Source organism: Corvus moneduloides, chromosome 6 (genome assembly GCF_009650955.1).
Source record: "Corvus moneduloides isolate bCorMon1 chromosome 6, bCorMon1.pri, whole genome shotgun sequence".
Lineage (NCBI taxonomy): Eukaryota > Metazoa > Chordata > Aves > Passeriformes > Corvidae > Corvus > Corvus moneduloides.
In genome coordinates this window covers 46,312,878-46,328,079 of record NC_045481.1, presented here as the reverse complement: position 1 = coordinate 46,328,079, position 15,202 = coordinate 46,312,878, and the positions used below count along the sequence as shown (strand labels likewise).

The window sequence follows — 15,202 nt, the reverse complement described above, 5'->3', positions numbered from 1 at the left end:
TAATATTTTTATTAAACAAATTGATATAGTTGGAGAAACCAAATAAATTCCTACATAGATAAAACCTTCTTCTGAGAATGATGTCAGAAGTACTTACCTGAATAGATGGTGTTGCAATCGATACGATTTTTTAGTAACAGAAATATAATATATTCAATTATAAATAGTAAAAATTAATTGCCTTTCTCTGAGAAATGTAAAACAAACTTCTCCTTTCTTCAGGTTGCTACAACTGCTCTCATGATGAATACTTTGACCATGAGGAGGAAAGGTGCATGCCATGTGGTAAGCAGCATTTCTTTCTCCACAGTAACTTGAAGTCCATACTACAATATTTGCAGAGACTCACGAAGATATTTTTCTAGTACCTCTCCATAAATGAGTGCTCATCTAAACATAAATTCCTTTCAAAATAATCCCATTGCTATACTGCTTGTAAAATAAAGGAATGAAAAAAAAATAATTAAAAGTAGGATTAGGGTAGTCAATGCTATAATACAGAACCTGGATGAACCTGACTGGTTTTTGTTAGCAACATGAGAAGTTATGTTCATTATAAATGTGAGTACTTCTCAAAAGGTGGGTCTTCCTGAAAGTGTATTGGTGTTCTAATCTGTGGGAGACACAGGCCCAGCAGAGCTGTGAGTCTCTGAGGTATTCAACACATATCACAGAAAAAGAGAATGTGTAGAAGAAGAGCAGATGTAGCTACTGGACTCAGTAAATATCTTTTTAGAGATTTTTTTTTTTTAATTAACTGGAGAGTTATTACCATATGGTTTATTTCCATGAAAACCTATCTTATTAAATAATGTTTTGGATAGACTCTAGCTGGACAGTTTGGATTTTCATGCAGATGTAAAAAAAAACCTTAAGAACAATTTTTCTCATATTACAAAATTCTGACTTGTGTAACCAGGATCTCAGCTAGTGATCTCCTTTACGTATGAAACCATATTCTACTATCCCTGAAAACTGAGGTGTCTTTAAGCATAAAAGTCATAAGAATGATAGCAAAAACTTACTAGTGTTCATTATTATAATGACATGTATGGATTTCTTTGTAATTAAGTCCTTCGATGTGAATTTTACCACTGAAATATGTAACATTAAACATTTTCAGGAATACCTCAGTAATTAACATAATTCCAATCTGAGATTTGCCTTTTTGGGGATATTTTAGTATGCTTTTATTCACAAATTTAACCTGTTTTGCCTTTATGTAATAGGACAAGCAAACATTACCACCACACCTGAACCATCTTCACCTTCACCAGGTTAGTGTACACAGTTGACCAAACTGGTACTTACACACTGATACTATGTCCTGATAAGCGTTTATAAGGTCAGTAATATCCTTTTCTGTGTAATAGAGTAGCATTAGCAGTTTCCCATGCATAAGATGAAATGATGAAAAATACCCTGGTACCATAATAGCCTGGGCTGTATCAAAAGCTGTGTGGCCAGCAGGTCGTGGGAGGGAACTGTACCCTCTACTCTGATGAAAGCCCACCGGGAATGCTGTGTCCAGCTCTGTAGTCCTCAGTTCAAGAACGACAGAGGAGGGTCACAAAAATGACCAGAGGGCTGGAACAATTCTCCTGTGATGAAAGGCCGAGATCTGGGGTTGTTCAGCCTGGGGAGGAAAGGGCTCCATGGAGACCTCATTGTGGCCTTTCAATACTTGAATGAGGTTTGTAAGAAAGATGGGGACAGACTTTTTAGTAGGGCCTATTTTAATGAGACAAGGAAAATGGTTTTAAAGCAGAAGAGAGTAGATTCAGACTAGATATAAGGAAGAAATTGTTTATGACGAGGGTGGTAAAACACTGGAAAATGTTGCCCAGAGAGGCTGTTGAATCCCCTTACTTGGAAGCATTCAAGTCAGGCTGGATAGGCCTTTGAGCAACCTGATCTAGCTGAAGATATCCCTGCTCATTGCAGAGGGAGCAGTCTTGATTATCTTTAATGGTCTCTGCCAACCCAAGCCATTCTATGATGAAAAAGATCCCACAAATATTTTATCCCAGTCTTAGTAGTGACTGGCCATAAAACATTTCAACAACTGAAGAAAGTCTTGATGGAAATGTGTGGCTGACTATACCAAATCCCTATAACCTGATACAGGAAAGGAATCTATATATGCTGATCTTAAATTTGTTAGAAATGTCATTAATTTCCCTGAAGACAGATGGTATTGGAAAATTTTACACTGTGAGTTGTGTGAATAATAAAATTATGGATACTATTGGAAATAGTATTCCAGAATGGAATAGTGTTCCATCTCTGCTGATATGCACAAGTATTTGTGCCAAATTCACTTTAAAGTAAAGAAATAGGTATAAAGCATCTCCAAGAATACCTGTTTAATGTATTCACTGCACATAATAGCAGAGGAAGCAATGGATAACTGCTTTTAAAGGTTTAATCTAAAAGGTAATGGGTTTTAATAGTAGCTACTGATAATAGCTATAAAAACAGTGTCTTTACTTTAAAATAATTTCAATTTATATAGGTATGCTATTATCAAATTATTGAGAACTATTTCTTATCCTTTGGTTTTGATTTTTTCTCTTAGTAACAACAGTGCAGCCTAAAGTAACAAGGAGCTCTACCACAAGCACCCTACCAACAGTACCTAGTACTTCTTCCACAACAACTGTAGCAACTGAGACTACAAATCCAACAATAACTGCAAAAATTACAGTTCCAAGAACTTCACCCTCACAACCTCTTGTCACAATAAAGTCAACAACTGGTAGGTTTTTAGTGTTATTGTCTAAAATAAATTATGGTAAACTTGCTCTATACCTCTGTACATATTTGAGATACCACTCCTGGGAATGCATTTTAAATTCATACAACATCCAAGCATTAGACTCCAAATCATGAAGCAGGCAAAGCAGGCTTCCAGAAAGGAGTTTGTAAACTAGACATGTTCAGAAGTGTAGATCGAAAGTGCATGAAAAGATAAAGGTAGGTAGGTATTAGGTTAAAAACACAACCAAAAGTCACTTGTGTGATTTATTTGAGAAATGCAATTAGAAGTTCTATAAGCAGTGAGCCAGCCCAGCTCCAGCTGGGTTTGTTAGCTCAGGTTCAGTCTCTTTTCCACTGGTTCATTTATGGAGTTCAAGGAGCACCCAATCTATTGGCTCCAAATCATGTAAGCAAGCCCCAAAGCAGAGTCACACAGGTTTCAGTGTAGCAGCTTTGTCTAGGCTTCTAAAGTCCTGCTCTCTGGAGGGTGACTCTGCCAACAAATATTACTTTCTGATTCTATGGCTTGTGGAGCCTCATTTAGCCTCACACCAACATGCACTTCAACTAATAAACTGTCTTGGACCTTGGCTGTCAGGGAAAGCAGAGTTAAAAATAGGTCCCAAAGGAGTCAAAACACGCGAAAGCTGACATTGTGACATGGTTTGTGCACTGGGACAAGGAAAGTCTATAGTATGATGTTATTTAGCTTTTCAATGCATGTTACAGAAAGCTGCAACCGTGGCTGATTTGGAACACAATAAAAGCCCGTGGACAAAGCCCATATAGACTTTATCCAAAGTCATAACAAAGCTAACTTCTTAGGAAAAATTATATTAAACAAATCTAATACAGGAAAATACAGGAAATGAGAACAAAGACAGACATGAGGCAATAGAAAACAAATATAAGTACAGAAATATTTGGTAAGCTTATGAGAACATGAACACAACAGTCATACTGAAAATATTCAAAAAATAAGGTGAAAAATTATCTCTAAAATATGAGTATATTTTTATAATTTATCTGGGTTTAATTTTTCTGTGAATTGGTTACATTATATTTTTTACCTTTACTCCAAAAGAACATACAACATCAATTTTTACCACACCAAACATGACTACAACCATCACTGCCCCTTCCGTAACTACCTCAATGAAAAGAACCATGGGCACTACTCCAAAGTCTGTTCCCTCATCACCTGCTGCCTCATCAACTGCTGCTTCAACAGAGACAGAACAAGTAAGGGTCACCTCATCACCCTTCAAGACCACCACCAAAAAGGAAATGGCAACCTCCTCAATACCTACTCAAACCACAACTTTCAGCCAGCCCAAACTAACAACAGCAGGTAAAGAGCACTTTTTTGTATCTGTTAGGTGAAGCCATCGCTCAAGACATATATCAATATAATCCTTATAAAAAACTCAAACATTCTTACTAGTGGTCTTAACATTGCAAATAGACAGGAAAGGACATGGATAAGAAATGTGATTAAAATGGAAATTTGTATTGCCAACAGAGCAAGCATCTGACATCCAAATATGATGTTAAAGCTAACATTTCTTTTCAAACATTTCCTCCAAATTTAGACAAAATCTCTCTATGCTGCAAAGCAGGTTCTTGAAAACTCACAGACCACAGAAGATATATTTCCCCTAGCCATTGTAACAAATACTCCCCCCAAAAAATTTAACCTTTTTGAATGTCTGACACTCAGTATACAAGGATGGTCTCCTCTGAGGCTGTGGGGCAACATGAATTACTAGGTTAGCAACTGACAGCATAGGCTGGGACAGTGTGTGGTGGGAAGTCTACTGTAGTGGGAGGGCAGCTGTATACTCTTTCCCAAATCCAGGTCTCTCTCACAAAGAACTGTTGGGGTGCATACGTCTGGGTCGTCTTGTGCAAGCAATTACAGCTTCCTCTAGGAACCTTACCAGCTTCCAACCATTACTAATATTCATTCTTACTTCACAGAGAGTGAGGGAACTCAAGCAACAACTCTGCACTATCCAGAAGGTGAGTAAAAGAGAGTAGAGAGAAGCCCTTGGCCTAAGACTCTGCTTCACTTTACCCCAGCTTTTCCAGATGACGCTCTTGCCCAGTCTGGAATACCTGAGAGGGGAAACACGTGCGTCCAACAAGGCTCTTCTTTCCTTGGGAGCTTCAGAAAAAGGCAGGGAGTGTTAAATTGTCAGAGGGTAGCCTTCAGACGCAGTTTTTGCTCCATATTTTTTGAGGGGGAGCCACTGGCCCACTTCTCCCTCCTGTCAAGTGTAGTAGGTTGAAACATAGTTGATGGACAAGCTGCTAAGACAATGGTGCTTGGTTTCTCTCCACAGTGAGAGGTTTTATTATTTATCATTATTCTTTTCCCATTTTCCTCAATAATCTTTATTTCCCCTTATGAAAAATAACAGATCTCCTGGGGCTTGGTGCCTAGCCAGCTTCAAACCAGTAAGAGTCAGTTGGGTCTACTTATGCCTTTCTAAGCCCTAGGGTGATGCCCTGGGGCTTCTGCGTGGGAATTGCCTACCTCCTTTGCCTGCCCCTCTTGCCCTGCCACCCTCAATCAACTTGTGCTTTTCTCTCTGTAGTTGTCACCCACATAAGAACAACGTTGACACAGCCTGTGCAGCACCTTGTCACACAGACACAGGCAACTCCTGCCACATCCACCAGCAGCACCTCTGTCCCAAGAGAGACCAGCCCTGCCACCAGCCCAGGAGTTCCACTGACAAGGACATTTCCAAGCTCCAGCTCTTTGCCTGTCACCTTAGCCTCATCTGCTGCTTCTCTCTCCTCAACCCAACTGCGAACATCATATCCTGGTAAGGCTCCCTCCTGCCCTTCCTGCTGCTCTGCCTGCTTCTTCTAGCTCCCACCCTTCTCTCCTAATCAGCACATCCCACAAAGGCCTCAGTTTTGGTACTCATTCTTAATTCCCCCTGCCACTGCCATAGGACGCAGGCAGGTCCTGGGACTGACCCACACGCGACCATGTCGCAGCCTCCTCCCTGCAGCTTCAGGGCTTGGCTCTGGGGCACAGGCCTCTATCAGGGTACAGGCACCCATGAGTTCCTGCCCTACAGCTACCGATCAGACACAACCTAACACACCTCTCTCTTCTTACAGTGCTGCCCTGAGAATGCACAGTGGGGCAGGGGGGAAGAAAAGGCAGGGAAACTGGAAACACATCTCCACAGCTCAGGACAGTTTTGAGTGAGAGGCATAACCCAAGGCATCATCTCCAGCCAAAGGCAGCGCGGGTGCTGGCACACCCATGAAAAGTGCAGTTCAACAAATATGACCTCACTGACCAGTGCTGACCCCGAGTGCAAGAATGACCAGTGGAGGGTGGGCAAGAAAGTGTCCACCCAACTCCCTGCTAAAGTTCTCTCAATTAGACCCACATGCCAGAGTTGTCGCAGTGTTGATCCTTCTTTGGGGAGATGCCACAACATGCTTTGCCAAGAATCCTTCCCAAGATTCAACCATTCTTTTCTCTCATCCCTTTCTTTGTAGCAAGGGAGCCAACCAGAGCTAAGACACCAACTACTAAAGTAGTAACAGGTGAGTGCTCTGGTCATGAAAGAGATAAGAGTCACACCTGGCCAATATATCCCTATCTCTTCAGTAGCCACAGCTCTCGCATAGATCCCTTGCAGCAGACTCTGTAGCCAGCCAGTTCTAAACTACTGGTAAACAAGTGATACCTGTTCCAGGAAGAGGGAGATGAGATAAAGTGCTAGAGGTCAATCTTCAAAATGGTCAACAGCAAGCACGTACAAAAGAGAAGCAGGACAGAATGGAACGTATTTAGCATAATGGACGGTTTATTAACTGAAAAAAACCCCCACTATCAACCCAATTTAGTGGGACCTACGCCTCCCATCCTGGCCCATGACTGGCGAGCACAAAGCCTCCAAAACAGAAGTCAGTATCACCCAACTTCACATAAGCCAGCAACATACAACTGATGTGTGCTTTCCTCCCAGCAGCCTTCACCCATGAACAGTCCACTGTGCCATACATTGTGCCACCTCTGAGCACACACAAGACCACGGCCACCACCTCCATCAGCAGCACCTCCAGGACCTCTGTCTCCACAGAAGTGCCTCTGGAGACAGCATCTTCACATCCCAGCTCTCCACCTGCCCCCAGCAGCCCCCTCAGCACCCGGCTGCCATCCACTGCCACCACTTCCACAGTCTCCTCCACAGCAGCTCCAGGCACCAGCCCCAGGCCTACACCTACAACCCTGAGGCCCAAGCCCTCTTCCCCTACCACCAGTGCTCCAAAGGAGTCTCCTGTAACAGAGTCCTCTGCACCCACCACAGCCAAAACCAGCACGCTGCCATCTCCTGCTTCTTCTCCCTTCTCAACTGTGTCCTCAACACGGCTCAGCTCCTCACAGCCTGGTAAGGATCTGTCTTATCCATCCTGCTGCTTCCCCCTGCTCTCCCTTTTCCCATCTTCTTTCCTAGCAGAGCAGGTTGCTTGTACAGTTTTAGGTTTTGCTCTCCATTCCCATTTCTTTTCACATCAGCACAGTAGTATGGCTGTTTCTTGGTATGGCCATGCCCAAAAGGTCTCTCCCATGTAGAATGGCCTTCCAGTCTTGTGGGGCAGTCCTTACACATTGCCTATTCCTTGAAGGACCTGCACATTCAGAAAGGGCCTTGTTCCAGGAAGAAGCAGAGAGATTTTGCCCCTTAGGAAGGCACCCTCTCTGCTTCCTGCCTTTTTAGGGGAGCAACTAGGCAGAAGCTTATGGACAAGACCCACAGTCCTACTCATCCCCATTTCCTGCAAATACACAGTGCAGTACAGAAATTCTAGTTGGCCTTATTCCCCCAGTATGGTGCTTGTCCCAACCTTCTTTGCTTTCCCCTCCGGCCCCCATCCTCAGCTGACCTGTGCTTTCCTCCCAGCAGCCTTCACCCATGAACAGTCCACTGTGCCACACATTGTGCCACCTCTGAGCACACACAAGACCACGGCCACCACCTCCATCAGCAGCACCTCCAAGACCTCTGTCTCCACAGGGAGCAGCCCACCAAGCAGCACAGAAGTGCCTCTGGAGACAGCATCTCCACATCCCAGCTCTCCCCCTGCCCCCAGCAGCCCCCTCAGCACCCGGCTGCCATCCACTGCCACCACTTCCACAGTCTCCTCCACAGCAGCTCCAGGCACCAGCCTCAGGCCTACACCTACAACCCTCAGGCCCAAGCCCTCTTCCCCTACCACCAGTGCTCCAAAGGAGTCTCCTGTAACAGAGTCCTCTGCACCCACCACAGCCAAAATCAGCACGCTGCCATCTCCTGCTTCTTCTCCCTTCTCAACTGTGTCCTCAACATGGCTCAGCTCCTCACAGCCTGGTAAGGATCTGTCTTATCCATCCTGCTGCTTCCCCCTGCTCTCCCTTTTCCCATCTTCTTTCCTAGCAGAGCAGGTTGCTTGTACAGTTTTAGGTTTTGCTCTCCATTCCCATTTCTTTTCACATCAGCACAGTAGTATGGCTGTTTCTTGGTATGGCCATGCCCAAAAGGTCTCTCCCATGTAGAATGGCCTACCCCTATGGTAGTTATGGAAGTCCTTACACATTGCCTATTCCTTGAAGGACCTGCACATTCAGAAAGGGCCTTGTTCCAGGAAGAAGCAGAGAGATTTTGCCCCTTAGGAAGGCACCCTCTCTTCTTCCTTCCTTTTTAGGGGAGCAACTAGGCAGAAGCTTATGGACAAGACCCACAGTCCTACTCATCCCCATTTCCTGCAAATACACAGTGCAGTACAGAAATTCTAGTTGGCCTTATTCCCCCAGTATGGTGCTTGTCCCAACCTTCTTTGCTTTCCCCTCCGGCCCCCATCCTCAGCTGACCTGTGCTTTCCTCCCAGCAGCCTTCACCCATGAACAGTCCACTGTGCCACACATTGTGCCACCTCTGAGCACACACAAGACCACGGCCACCACCTCCATCAGCAGCACCTCCAGGACCTCTGTCTCCACAGAAGTGCCTCTGGAGACAGCATCTCCACATCTCAGCTCTCCACCTGCCCCAAGCAGCCCCCTCAGCACCCGGCTGCCATCCACTGCCACCACTTCCACAGTCTCCTCCACAGCAGCTCCAGGCACCAGCCCCAGGCCTACACCTACAACCCTGAGGCCCAAGCCCTCTTCCCCTACCACCAGTGCTCCAAAGGAGTCTCCTGTAACAGAGTCCTCTGCACCCACCACAGCCAAAACCAGCACGCTGCCATCTCCTGCTTCTTCTCCCTTCTCAACTGTGTCCTCAACATGGCTCAGCTCCTCACAGCCTGGTAAGGATCTGTCTTATCCATCCTGCTGCTTCCCCCTGCTCTCTCTTTTCCCTTCCTCATTTCTAGCAGTGCAGACCACTTGCACATTTCCTTTAAATTTGCTCTCCATTCCCACTTCTTTTTGCATCAGCAGTGTGAGGTGGTTGTCATTTGGTATGGCCCTGGGGCTCTGTCACCCCCACACTGCCCAGCATGTCAGGCCCAGAGTGGCCAGACCTTAATGCTCTGCTGCTTCCTTGAAGGGAGACATGCACATCCACACAGCGTCCTCTTCCAGGAAGAGCAAGAGGCATCTTGCCTGTGGGAAAGAGCATGTCATTTTCCTCCCTTTTTATGTGAGCAAAAAGAGGGCAGCTATAGGGCAGGACCCATAGTCCCACTTCTCCCTCTTTCCCAGAACAGCCCAGTGCAGCGTGCTTGTGCTCCCATTCCGGGCCTTTGGCCAACCTCCTTGGCCTTCTCCTCCTGCCCTCATCCTCAGCTGACCCATGCTTCCCTCCTGGCAGCCTTCACCCATGGAAAGTCAACTGTGCCACACGTTGCACCACCTCTGACCACACACAAGACCACGGCCACCACCTCCATCAGCAGCACCTCCAAGACCTCTGTCTCCACAGGGAGCAGCCCACCAAGCAGCACAGAAGTGCCTCTGGAGACAGCATCTCCACATCCCAGCTCTCCCCCTGCCCCCAGCAGCCCCCTCAGCACCCGGCTGCCATCCACTGCCACCACTTCCACAGTCTCCTCCACAGCAGCTCCAGGCACCAGCCCCAGGCCTACACCTACAACCCTGAGGCCCAAGCCCTCTTCCCCTACCACCAGTGCTCCAAAGGAGTCTCCTGTAACAGAGTCCTCTGCACCCACCACAGCCAAAACCAGCACGCTGCCATCTCCTGCTTCTTCTCCCTTCTCAACTGTGTCCTCAGCATGGCTCAGCTCCTCACAGCCTGGTAAGACTCCGTCCTAGCCATCTTGCTGCTTCCCCCTGCTCTCCCTTTTCCCTTCTTCCTTTCCAGCCATACAGGCTGCTTTGCAGAGCTGTTTTAGTTTTTACTCACCATTCCTCATTCTTTCTGCATTGGAACACCAGTATGGCCCTACTTTGTTATGGCTCTGGGGCACTGGTCTGTGCCTTGGAGCCTGGCCTGCTAGCCTCAGAGAGGGCTGTTCTTAAGCTCTGCCTACTGCCTGAAGGGACACATGCATATCCAGACAGGGTGCTCTTCCAAGAACAGCTAGAGGGATCTGTCCTGTAGGAAGCTACTGTATCCATTTCCTCCCTTTCTAGGAGACAATCCAGACAGCAGCTTGTAGACAGGACCCACAGTACAAGTGTTCCCTTTTTCCCAGAAACACTCAGTGCAGCACAGCACTGCTGGTTTTGCTTATATCCTAGATCTGAGGCCTCTGACCACCTGCATTTCCTACTTTTGCCACCCTCATCCTCAACTAACCTGTGCTTTTCTTCCAGCAACCTTCACCCATGAACAGTCCACTGTGCCATACATTGTGCCACCTCTGAGCACACACAAGACCACGGCCACCACCTCCATCAGCAGCACCTCCAGGACCTCTGTCTCCACAGAAGTGCCTCTGGAGACAGCATCTCCACATCCCAGCTCTCCCCCTGCCCCCAGCAGCCCCCTCAGCACCCGGCTGCCATCCACTGCCACCACTTCCACAGTCTCCTCCACAGCAGCTCCAGGTACCAGCCTCAGGCCTACACCTACAACCCTCAGGCCCAAGCCCTCTTCCCCTACCACCAGTGCTCCAAAGGAGTCTCCTGTAACAGAGTCCTCTGCACCCACCACAGCCAAAACCAGCACGCTGCCATCTCCTGCTTCTTCTCCCTTCTCAACTGTGTCCTCAACACGGCTCAGCTCCTCACAGCCTGGTAAGACCCACTCCTATGCACCTTCTCCTCAAAGAATCATAGAATTGTTAAGGTTGGAATGGATGTCTAGGTATCTTCCAGTCCAACATCCATCCCACAGCAGGGTCACCTAGAGGAGGTGACACAGGAACATGTCCAGATGTGTTCTGAATATCTCCAGAGAGGGAGATTCCATGATTTCCATGGCAGCCTGTTCCAGTGCTCTGCCACTCAATGTAAAGAAGTCCTTCCACATGTTGAACAGTGATGAGCTGTACTGTAGGAGAGGTGGGCAGTTTTTCCCAAGCAGCCATTGCTTCAAGTCTGGCTGGGCACTGGCCAGTGGTCAGTGACTGCTTTGCATCTCATGGGTAGGTTTGTTTTTCCTTTAGATTCTTTAGTTCTCTAAAGTGTCTCCACCCAGACACGTGGAGGTTTTTCCTTTTCCCATTTCTCTCCTCTTTCCTAAGGAGGGGGAGTGAGCCAGTGGCCAGGTGGGAATTTTGCATCCAGACAAGGTCACCACACCAGTGCCAGGCAGACATTGGCCCTGACTGGGTCTAAGCAAGATGCCGAGGCTGAGGGAAGGACCAAAAGCCCAGTGCTCCATCTTTCCCACAGAAACACACTGCAATAAGGCTTTTCTCACCCAACAATATAACCCAAGGCTTGTGCCCACATCCTTGGCCTTCCCCTCCTGCCCTCATCCTCAACTGACCTGTGCTTCTCTCCTGGCAGCCTTCACCCATAAAATATTGACCGTGCCACACGTTGTGCCACCTCTGAGCACACACAAGACCACGGCCACCACCTCCATCAGCAGCACCTCCAGGACCTCTGTCTCCACAGAAGTGCCTCTGGAGACAGCATCTCCACATCCCAGCTCTCCCCCTGCCCCCAGCAGCCCCCTCAGCACCCGGCTGCCATCCACTGCCACCACTTCCACAGTCTCCTCCACAGCAGCTCCAGGCACCAGCCTCAGGCCTACACCTACAACCCTCAGGCCCAAGCCCTCTTCCCCTACCACCAGTGCTCCAAAGGAGTCTCCTGTAACAGAGTCCTCTGCACCCACCACAGCCAAAATCAGCACGCTGCCATCTCCTGCTTCTTCTCCCTTCTCAACTGTGTCCTCAACACGGCTCAGCTCCTCACAGCCTGGTAAGGATCTGTCTTATCCATCCTGCTGCTTCCCCCTGCTCTCCCTTTTCCCATCTTCTTTCCTAGCAGAGCAGGTTGCTTGTACAGTTTTAGGTTTTGCTCTCCATTCCCATTTCTTTTCACATCAGCACAGTAGTATGGCTGTTTCTTGGTATGGCCATGCCCAAAAGGTCTCTCCCATGTAGAATGGCCTTCCAGTCTTGTAGGGCAGTCCTTACACATTGCCTATTCCTTGAAGGACCTGCACATTCAGAAAGGGCCTTGTTCCAGGAAGAAGCAGAGAGATTTTGCCCCTTAGGAAGGCACCCTCTCTGCTTCCTTCCTTTTTAGGGGAGCAACTAGGCAGAAGCTTATGGACAAGACCCACAGTCCTACTCATCCCCATTTCCTGCAAATACACAGTGCAGTACAGAAATTCTAGTTGGCCTTATTCCCCCAGTATGGTGCTTGTCCCAACCTTCTTTGCTTTCCCCTCCGGCCCCCATCCTCAGCTGACCTGTGCTTTCCTCCCAGCAGCCTTCACCCATGAACAGTCCACTGTGCCACACATTGTGCCACCTCTGAGCACACACAAGACCACGGCCACCACCTCCATCAGCAGCACCTCCAGGACCTCTGTCTCCACAGAAGTGCCTCTGGAGACAGCATCTCCACATCTCAGCTCTCCACCTGCCCCAAGCAGCCCCCTCAGCACCCGGCTGCCATCCACTGCCACCACTTCCACAGTCTCCTCCACAGCAGCTCCAGGCACCAGCCCCAGGCCTACACCTACAACCCTGAGGCCCAAGCCCTCTTCCCCTACCACCAGTGCTCCAAAGGAGTCTCCTGTAACAGAGTCCTCTGCACCCACCACAGCCAAAACCAGCACGCTGCCATCTCCTGCTTCTTCTCCCTTCTCAACTGTGTCCTCAACATGGCTCAGCTCCTCACAGCCTGGTAAGGATCTGTCTTATCCATCCTGCTGCTTCCCCCTGCTCTCTCTTTTCCCTTCCTCATTTCTAGCAGTGCAGACCACTTGCACATTTCCTTTAAATTTGCTCTCCATTCCCACTTCTTTTTGCATCAGCAGTGTGAGGTGGTTGTCATTTGGTATGGCCCTGGGGCTCTGTCACCCCCACACTGCCCAGCATGTCAGGCCCAGAGTGGCCAGACCTTAATGCTCTGCTGCTTCCTTGAAGGGAGACATGCACATCCACACAGCGTCCTCTTCCAGGAAGAGCAAGAGGCATCTTGCCTGTGGGAAAGAGCATGTCATTTTCCTCCCTTTTTATGTGAGCAAAAAGAGGGCAGCTATAGGGCAGGACCCATAGTCCCACTTCTCCCTCTTTCCCAGAACAGCCCAGTGCAGCGTGCTTGTGCTCCCATTCCGGGCCTTTGGCCAACCTCCTTGGCCTTCTCCTCCTGCCCTCATCCTCAGCTGACCCATGCTTCCCTCCTGGCAGCCTTCACCCATGGAAAGTCAACTGTGCCACACGTTGCACCACCTCTGACCACACACAAGACCACGGCCACCACCTCCATCAGCAGCACCTCCAAGACCTCTGTCTCCACAGGGAGCAGCCCACCAAGCAGCACAGAAGTGCCTCTGGAGACAGCATCTCCACATCCCAGCTCTCCCCCTGCCCCCAGCAGCCCCCTCAGCACCCGGCTGCCATCCACTGCCACCACTTCCACAGTCTCCTCCACAGCAGCTCCAGGCACCAGCCCCAGGCCTACACCTACAACCCTGAGGCCCAAGCCCTCTTCCCCTACCACCAGTGCTCCAAAGGAGTCTCCTGTAACAGAGTCCTCTGCACCCACCACAGCCAAAACCAGCACGCTGCCATCTCCTGCTTCTTCTCCCTTCTCAACTGTGTCCTCAGCATGGCTCAGCTCCTCACAGCCTGGTAAGACTCCCTCCTAGCCATCCTGCTGCTTCCCCCTGCTCTCCCTTTTCCCTTCTTCCTTTCCAGCCATACAGGCTGCTTTGCAGAGCTGTTTTAGTTTTTACTCACCATTCCTCATTCTTTCTGCATTGGAACACCAGTATGGCCCTACTTTGTTATGGCTCTGGGGCACTGGTCTGTGCCTTGGAGCCTGGCCTGCTAGCCTCAGAGAGGGCTGTTCTTAAGCTCTGCCTACTGCCTGAAGGGACACATGCATATCCAGACAGGGTGCTCTTCCAAGAACAGCTAGAGGGATCTGTTCTGTAGGAAGCTACTGTATCCATTTCCTCCCTTTCTAGGAGACAATCCAGACAGCAGCTTGTAGACAGGACCCACAGTACAAGTGTTCCCTTTTTCCCAGAAACACTCAGTGCAGCACAGCACTGCTGGTTTTGCTTATATCCTAGATCTGAGGCCTCTGACCACCTGCATTTCCTACTTTTGCCACCCTCATCCTCAACTAACCTGTGCTTTTCTTCCAGCAACCTTCACCCATGAACAGTCCACTGTGCCACACATTGTGCCACCTCTGAGCACACACAAGACCACGGCCACCACCTCCATCAGCAGCACCTCCAGGACCTCTGTCTCCACAGAAGTGCCTCTGGAGACAGCATCTCCACATCCCAGCTCTCCCCCTGCCCCCAGCAGCCCCCTCAGCACCCGGCTGCCATCCACTGCCACCACTTCCACAGTCTCCTCCACAGCAGCTCCAGGTACCAGCCTCAGGCCTACACCTACAACCCTGAGGCCCAAGCCCTCTTCCCCTACCACCAGTGCTCCAAAGGAGTCTCCTGTAACAGACTCCTCTGCACCCACCACAGCCAAAACCAGCACGCTGCCATCTCCTGCTTCTTCTCCCTTCTCAACTGTGTCCTCAACACGGCTCAGCTCCTCACAGCCTGGTAAGACCCACTCCTATGCACCTTCTCCTCAAAGAATCATAGAATTGTTAAGGTTGGAATGGATGTCTAGGTATCTTCCAGTCCAACATCCATCCCACAGCAGGGTCACCTAGAGGAGGTGACACAGGAACATGTCCAGATGTGTTCTGAATATCTCCAGAGAGGGAGATTCCATGATTTCCATGGCAGCCTGTTCCAGTGCTCTGCCACTCAATGTAAAGAAGTCCTTCCACATGTTGAACAGTGATGAGCTGTAC

General features: G+C 48.7%; 1 protein-coding gene across 1 annotated transcript in view; it reads left to right on the top strand.

Moving 5' to 3' along the window:
- The window catches only part of MUC6 (mucin 6, oligomeric mucus/gel-forming), a gene marked incomplete at its 5' end in the record, with an annotated part of 43,467 nt that overhangs the window by 20,675 nt on the left and 7,590 nt on the right, over positions 1-15,202 (top strand). The window contains 11 exons of the mRNA XM_032113176.1: positions 223-285; positions 1,230-1,277; positions 2,579-2,758; positions 3,845-4,111; positions 4,741-4,782; positions 5,361-5,594; positions 6,765-7,184; positions 11,696-12,115; positions 12,629-13,051; positions 13,558-14,001; positions 14,523-14,945. Coding sequence (XP_031969067.1) covers positions 223-285; positions 1,230-1,277; positions 2,579-2,758; positions 3,845-4,111; positions 4,741-4,782; positions 5,361-5,594; positions 6,765-7,184; positions 11,696-12,115; positions 12,629-13,051; positions 13,558-14,001; positions 14,523-14,945 — 2,964 coding nt within the window. The remainder of the gene's footprint in view (positions 1-222; positions 286-1,229; positions 1,278-2,578; positions 2,759-3,844; positions 4,112-4,740; positions 4,783-5,360; positions 5,595-6,764; positions 7,185-11,695; positions 12,116-12,628; positions 13,052-13,557; positions 14,002-14,522; positions 14,946-15,202) is intronic.